The 8,362-nt window shown below is 41.9% G+C and overlaps 1 protein-coding gene across 1 annotated transcript; it reads right to left on the bottom strand.

Annotated features, from left to right (window-relative positions):
• Nucleotides 1-92: 92 nt before the first annotated feature.
• Nucleotides 93-7,288, bottom strand: LOC121585624 (tetraspanin-13). The gene is made up of 6 exons (XM_041901947.1): nucleotides 7,062-7,288; nucleotides 3,966-4,133; nucleotides 2,585-2,665; nucleotides 2,026-2,139; nucleotides 1,086-1,196; nucleotides 93-820 (listed from the first exon to the last, which is right to left on the bottom strand). The coding sequence occupies exons 1-6, from the start codon at nucleotides 7,122-7,124 to the stop codon at nucleotides 746-748; spliced, it is 612 nt and encodes a 203-aa protein (XP_041757881.1). The 5' UTR covers nucleotides 7,125-7,288; the 3' UTR covers nucleotides 93-745.
• Between the last annotated feature and the right edge of the window lie 1,074 nt (nucleotides 7,289-8,362).

The raw sequence follows: 8,362 nt of genomic DNA, 5'->3' as shown, positions 1-8,362 counted from the left end.
GCGCTTGTAACGCCAGGGTAGTGGGTTCGATCCCTGGGACCACCCATACGTAAAAATGTATGCACACATGACTGTAAGTCACTTTGGATAAAAGCGTCTGCTAAATGGCATATTATATTAATATTAGGAAGGTGTTCTTAATGTTTTGTACACTCAGTGTATACAGGACATGGTTCTGATCAGGAGTGGTCTAAGGTATCCTATTAGGGTAATAGGCTCATGCAGCATCTTTAATGTACAGCAGGGTCATGTTCATTAGGGCACACAACGGAAAACATTTTGCAGTGGAAAGTGTAAAGGAGCGTTTCTTATTCGACAAGTGAAGGTCAGTTTTCTTCCGTTTGGTGCCTAATGAACATGACCCAGTTCTTTTACAGACACACACCTCACTCTGGAAAAACAATCACTTCATGTAACACCACACAAAGGGCTGCCGCTTCGCTCAGCTGGTGAAAACACACACAAGTCACTCGCTTATTTACAAACACAGCCACTAAAACAGGCAGCTAACCCTCCTCCACCTGGAGAGCTACTTGGTGTGCAGGCTTTTACTCTGGCCCTGCTTTAACTAACACAACTGATTCAGCTGAACAAGGTCCCGATGAGCAGCTCATTTGTTTAGAATCAGCTGTGTTAGTGTTACAGTTAGAGTAGGGCTGGAGCAAAAGCCTGCACACCCAGTAGCTCTCCAGGAGGAAAGTTGGCCACTCCAAGAGTGGGGCACAAAGCCAGCAGTTGCCAACGGTTACAGGAAGGCACTGGGATTGGCTCGAGGGTCCTTCTGGTTCCTGTACCGGTACGTTAGCCACACCCCCAGGAACTGAAAAAGGACGAATAAAACATTAATGGGTCAAAATAACAAACATTACTGGGCCCAGTTTTATGCTGCTGACCTACAAATAGATCACATACTGTATATAGCTACATTTTCATAACCTATTAGATTTCATAAACTGCACCTCAAAATAGGCCAGTTTACTGTAAAACAAAAGCACTATTTTAAAACACGATATAAGTTCAATTGATTGATTGCTTGATTGATACAGCAGAACATTCCCCTGACTGTATATAAAGGGCGATCTCACCTCAGTGAAGCTGAAGAAAAGGCCTATCCTGCCCACGAAACGCAGCACCTCTCCTGCATGCTCCTGGATTTGCTCAGCACACGGTGAACAGGAGTGGTTGGGGAAACAGGCCTGTAGAGGGACACAGATGGACCAGTTAGTCAGGAAAACTGCTTCACAACCACAATACTGAATATACAGCAGCTAATATCATCAGAAACAAAGCCAACACCTCCTTTGGCTGCCATTCCTTCCAGTTCTCTGCTGCCAATGACTGGAACGAACTGCAAAAATCTCTGAAGCTGGAGACACTTATCTCCCTCATTAACTTTAAGCATCAGTTGTCAGAGCAGCTTACTGATCACTGCACCTGTACACAGCCCATCTGTAATTAGCCCACCCAACTACCTCATCCCCATATTGTTATTTATTTTGCTCATTTGCACCCCAGTATCTCTATTTGCACATCATCTTCTGCATATCTATCACTCCAGTGTTAATACTAAATTGTAATTATTTTGCACTATGGCCTATTTATTGCCTTACCTCCATAAATTTCTACATTTGCACACACTGTATATAGATTTTCTATTGTGTTTTTGACTGTACGTTTTGTTTATTCCATATGTAACTCTGTGTTGTTGTTGTTTTTATCGCACTGCTTTGCTTTATCTTGGCCAGGACGCAGTTGTAAATGAGAACTTGTTCTCAACTGGCTTACCTGGTTAAATAAAGGTGAAATAAATAAAAATAAATACATTTTTAAAAATCCAAAAACGAAATGTTAATATCCGAGCCATTGAAACACAGATGTACTGTATGTGTAAAAACGTGTTATTTCGTTGTAATTAGATATCTTGGCATGCACAAACAGAGCTTGGGACATGAGCTAGAGCGGTCAAAGACAATAGACGGTAGATTCAGATTCAGTGCAACAGAGGGTTCATTTGTTAATGCTTACAGCGTCGCAGGTTCCGTTGTTGTCTACGTGGTAGAAGCCACAGCAGTTGAGACTCTTCTCCACATCTCTCTGGGTGGTGTGAGAGTTGTTCCATCCCACCTCCAACAGGTGTTCCTAAAACAGGGGTATAACAGCAGGCACGGACCACCATAGATACACTCATACACAGATATAGATGCATTACAATACCTGTATGCTCAGGACCAGACATCTCTAAGGTAGTCAGCTGTTCTAGACCCAGATGGTGGACAGTCTGAATAAAATAGTGATTTTGCTTCTAAAAATATACTCAATACTGCATGGAACCGGAACACACCGCAGTGCAGAACACTAAGAAGCCTGAGAAGAGACACGGGAGGTCCCTAGCTCTGTGATTTCACCACAAAATGCAGCTCACATCCTTACAGACATACTGTATCATGATTAATGAGTACAGGTTGTCTTTTATCTATCTAGTGATTTAATTACAAGGTTTCTGTGATTTGTCTGAAAAGTTGTTTTTTGTTCCTCTAGCAACTAGCAGAAGGTTGTTGTGATTGACAGTAGTTTGTGTTCCTACCTGCTGATCCTTGTTGATGGCCAGACAGGCGCTGGAGACAGAGAACTGGACGATGAACACCATGAAGAGGATGATCATATACTGGGGTCCACTGTCAAGGAATAACACTCCAATACACACATTCTCAACACAGAGCTTTTGTAGTTTTGAACCCAGTTCCTCACACTTCCGAAGGCAGAGGTTACTTATTTTCAACAGTCAATGGGTTCGAACTATTTTATTTCTCTAACCTTCTGTATCAGTAACATGGAATATTCTAGAGCGAAAGACCCTAATAATGACTGTGTAATACTGTAATAATGTAATGTAATAATAATCCTGTAATAATGACTGAAAGCCAGAAGCAGGGGTCAGGAGTATCTATGCAGGCTGACTACAATGTGTAATGCCATACTGGACCTGGGCCCAGATTCACAAAAACCTCTTACACAAAAAATTAAGAAGATTCTAAAGAAAAAAAATAAGAAGTTCATAAGAAGTGCAATTCCTCAACAATATCTTAAGATTGAATGATTTTCTTATGAACTTCTCAAATATCTTCTTATGAATCTTCTTAAGAGGTTTGTTGCTAGGAAATCAATTTAGCTAGCTATCTAGCTAGCAATGGCAATCATGTTAGCATATTTCTTACTGAGATTACGGTTCTAAAACATGTTCTTGGGTTTAAAATAATCAATACTGAAACTTTCAGATGAAGTTTGTGAGTGAATTAAACATGGTAAATTGCTTTCATGAGCTTTTTCTCTCAATGCCCTGAGTTTAAGACAAGGGTTTAGCTATCTTGGAATTAAGAACATTTCCAATAACTTTATTTTCAAGAATCTAATTTCTTCTTAACTTTTTGCTTAAGGAGAAACATAAGAAATAGCGCAATCAAATTTCCAAGAACCTTTTTGAGGAATAGCAACTTTGCTTCTTAAGTCTATAGTTAAGGAAAAATGGCAGTTAAGAAGAAATGTCTTCTTAAGAAGGTTTTGTGAATCCGGCCCCTGGTCTGAATGGAAAATCAGCATGGATTTTCCCACAACATACAGTAGGGTAGGGGTAAGAGAACAGCACAGCCTGGAAAACAAGTAATGGATAAACAACAAGGGGCTATGAGTCCTATTGAAATAAAGCACAGTGGGTGAGGGTAAAGGACGACGTGTAGAGGGTTGTCTCATTCAGACAATCCCTTTTGGCGATCTGCTGAAGCTATTTGAAAAGCTTATTTGAAACTTCAGTTCTCTTGAATTTAACACGTAGCCTACCCAAGGCCGCAATCTACTGGACTTGAAACCCAACCCCAAACCTGTACTCAAGCCATAATTCAAATTCTAGACCCCAAATGTACTTGGGTGTCGGGTCAGGTCAAGTCTGCCTTAGTGGAAGGTTGGGATACGAAGAAGAGTAGGACCTGGTGGTGCTTCATGGCCCCGATGAGGCCGACCAATGCCACGAAGAACAGGAACACCCCCACTCCGATGACTCCGCCCACCACCTGGAAGCTGGACACCAGGCCGAACCACTTCCCCCATGCAGCGATGCCGATCATCAGCAGACTCACCATCTAGAAATGGAGGGACGGATAGACGGACATAAATAAATAGATAGGCAGGCACAGACGCAGACAGACAAGACCCTAAGCAATAGTTATCTTTGGGTCATTGTATGAAGTATGAACTGTATGAACTCTCCCCACAGTCAAATAGGAATATCAGATCTGACATGTTATCGCCTTCTCATTATCTCAGAAAGTACTCGAGAGTACAACATGGTCTGTGTGTGTGTGTGAGAGAGAGAGAGAGAGAGAGAGAGAGAGAGAGAGAGAGAGAGAGAGAGAGAGAGAGAGAGAGAGAGAGAGAGAGAGAGAGAGAGAGAGAGAGAGAGAGAGAGAGAGAGAGAGAGAGAGAGAGAGAGAGAGAGAGAGAGAGAGAGAGAGAGAGAGAGAGAGAGAGAGAGAGAGAGAGAGAGAGAGAGAGAGAGAGAGAGAGAGAGAGAGAGAGAGAGAGTGAGTGGACATTGACCACACCTATCAGATAGGCTTACAGGTTATGGTATGTAATAAAACAAAGTGAGTAATGTACAGTACCAGTCAAAGGTTGAGACACACCTACTCATTCAAGGGGTTTTCTTTATTTTTTAAAACTATTTTCTACATTGTAGAATAATAGTGAAGACATCAAAACTATGAAATAACACATATGGAATCATGTAGTAACCAAAAAAGTGTTCAACAAATTAACACAAATTAAGCTACCGTTGTGGTCCTCTGTAGCTCAATTGGTAGAGCATGGCGCTTGTAACGCCAGGGTAGTGGGGTCGATCCCCGGGACCACCCATACGTAAAAATGTATGCACACATGACTGTAAGTCGCTTTGGATAAAACCGTCTGCTAAATGGCATATTATTATTATGACAGCTTTGCACACTCTTGGCATTCTCTCAACCAGCTTCACCTGGAATGCTTTTCCAACAGTCTTGAAGGAGTTCCCATATATGCTGAGTACTTGTTGGCTGCTTTTCCTTCACTCTGCGATCCAACTGATCCCAAACCATCTTGATTGGGTTGAGGTCGGGTGATTGTGGAGGCCAGGTCATCTGATGCAGCGCTCCATCACTCTCTTTCTTGGTCAAATAGTCCTTACACAGCCTGGAGGTGTGTTGGGTCATTGTCCTGTTGAAAAACAAATGATAGTCCCACTAAGCCCACACCAGATGGGAAGGCTTATCACTGCAGAATGCTGTGGTAGCCATGCTGGTTAAGTGTGCCTTGAATTCTAAATAAATCACAGACAGTGTCACCAGCAAAGCACCCCCACACCATCACACCTCCTCCATGCTTCACGGTGGGAACCACACATGCGGAGATCATCCGTTCACCTATTCTGCGTCTCACAAAGACACGGCGGTTGGAACCAAAAATCTCACATTTGGACTCATCAGACCAAAAGACAGATTTCCACTGGTCTAATGTCCATTGCTCGTGTTCTTGGCCCAAGCAAGTCTCTTCTTATTATTGGTGTCCTTTAGTAGTGGTTTCTTTGCAGCAATTCAACCATGAAGGCCTGATTCACGCAGTCTCCCCTGAACAGTTGATGTTGAGATGTGTCTGTTACTTGAACTCTGTGAAGCATTTATTTGGACTGCAATTTCTGAGGCTGGTAACTCTAATGAACTTATCCTCTGCAGCAGAGGTAACTCTGGGTCTTCCTTTCCTGTGGCGGTCCTCATGAGAGACAGTTTCATCATAGCGCTTGATGGTTTTTGCGACTGCACTTGAAGAAACTTTCAAAGTTCTTGAAATGTTCCGTATTGACTGACCTTCATGTCTTAAAGTAATGATGGACTGTCGTTTCTCTTTGCTTATTTGAGCTGTTCTTGACAAAATATGGACATGGTCTTTTACCAAATAGGGCTATCTTCTGTATACCACCCCTACCTTGTCATAACACAACTGATTGGCTCAAACGCATTAAGAAGGAAAGAAATTCCACAAATTAACTTTTAACAAGGCACACCTGTTAATTGAAATGCATTCCAGGTGACTACCTCATGAAGCTGGTTGAGAGAATGCCAAGAGTGTGCAAAGCTGTCATCAAGGCAAAGGGTGGCTACTTTAAAGAATCTCAAATATAAAATATATTTTGATTTGTTTAACACTTTTTTGGTTACTACATGATTCCATATGTGTTATTTCATCGTTTTGATATCTTCACTATTATTCTACAATGTAGAAAATAGTAAAAATAAAGAAAAACCCTTGAATGAGTAGGTGTGTCCAAACTTTTGACTGGTAGTGTAATTGCAATGGTACAAACGGTCAAGAGCACACCAGATTCACCTCAGACTACATGCTTTTAGAGGTAGAAGAAGCGACAGTCAAAAGTGGAACATAATCTCCTGTCATGACAGCATTTATCTCCCTGCAAATGTATATTCAGCTTAAATCTAGGTCACCACTGTGGTCTGTTTTGATGCCACCATCACTCCTGTATTTCCCAGACTGTAAAACATTGGGTTGTGCAGTGGACATCTGAGGCCCTATGTTGAGGATTTGGACAGGAACGATTTGGAGTCTACAGACACACACCCTATGGCCCATATAATGTTGTTTTCTGTAACTATCACTTGAACAAAGACAGGAGGAAAAGAGATAGGAAATGAAGAGGAAAGAATATAGGCTATTCTAAATATTCAGTAACCTAAATACTGAATATAAATTATAATATTTTGACGTGTCGAGGTTGCCTTTGTCAAACTGGAGACGCAGATCTTATTCCAGACAACGGTTCAGTTTGAATAATTAATAGCAGCAGAGTCTGGTCTGACCCAATGTATTGTTTACAACAGGCTGCATGGCAAAAATGTTTCTTACACACCCGTACAGACCGCATAAAAAGCAGCATATAGTCAGTCTACCCGACCCAACAACCAAAACCTGTTACAGTAGCATAATAATGCTCCATATGGTAAATTCTTGAACCGCATACTCACAACATAGAGGATATTGAGCGCACAGAGGGAGTGCTTGGAGCAGGTGAAACCGGCGCAGCCCATCCTGGCGATTTTTTATAATAATCTAAACGAATAATAAGATAAAGCAATTCCTTGTAAAAAAAATAATAAAAAAATAAAACGGAAATATCCTAAATCAAGACGGTTACGAATTTCACCACTACAAAGTCTAGTCGCGAGATGACATCCCTAGAAGGGAGGTTGCTATTGAGCTGCCACAGTACGCTGATTGGTTACAGGAGAAGTTTGTCATTGATATGCAAATAATTGCGGAGACGTGGTGGCGGGTGGCGTTAGAGCGTTTCAGACCGTTGTCGGACCGCCAGTTTGCTCCAGCCGGTGCAGGTTGAGTGTGCGTTCCAGATAGATAGCCTACACAAAAATTACAAGATCATTGTATCATATTGTGTATCATATTGATGTGGACACATGATACATTGTATCCGAATACCCTTATGAGAACTGGAGATGGCTAATTAGTTGAGGTTATCAGTGACAGTCCATGTGAGGAAGTGCATGTGACTAAGTGCATGTAAGACCAGCATCACATTACAGAGATAGGCAGGCCTAGTTCTTGAATAATTCATAATCCTCTGTTGGTCAGTCAGGCCTTGCATGGATGGGGTCTCCCTGATCACCTAAACCTAAACACAGACAGACAAACAACAACTGACAGACAGGTTGGGGTAGGAGAATACCCAGATATCCAGAGATCCTCAAATGAAACACACACGCACACACGCAGGAACGCATCAGAGTGAAAGCTGTTCAGGCATTTATTTGATTTACATGCACCAATAAACTGAAAACCCCAAAGGTAGTGGACTCTCAGCCCCTGGATTTAAAAAGGAAAACAAGTCTGAAATCAGGTTATGGCTCTATTTAATATTATTAGAGGCAACATGCTGCTCTGAGAAACATTTAGACCTACAGTAGATGCAGCAGTATGGCATTGATGTAATTCTCCAAATCTACAGTGGAGGTCCATGTTGCTCATTAACTCCCTAGATTCTGTGTCCAAAATGGCAACCGCTTCCCTAAGGGCCCTGGTCAAAAGTAGTGCATTAGATAGGGAATAGGGTGCTATTTGGGATGCAACAAAATTTGTTTACCTAAGGGCCATTAGAACTCTGGGCCATTTCCTTGAAGCACAGGACAGAGGTCACAATAGTGTCAACGGCATTCCTTTACATGGCCTGTTCAGGTGCAGAAGCAGGTGCATGAAGGTTAAGTTACACAATGACTGACTAAACTTCCCCTATTATCTCATCCCAGTAATA

Source organism: Coregonus clupeaformis, chromosome 17 (assembly GCF_020615455.1).
Source record: "Coregonus clupeaformis isolate EN_2021a chromosome 17, ASM2061545v1, whole genome shotgun sequence".
Classification (NCBI taxonomy): domain Eukaryota; kingdom Metazoa; phylum Chordata; class Actinopteri; order Salmoniformes; family Salmonidae; genus Coregonus; species Coregonus clupeaformis.
Note: the sequence above shows the minus strand (reverse complement) of the source record. Positions and strands in the feature narration are given on the sequence as shown.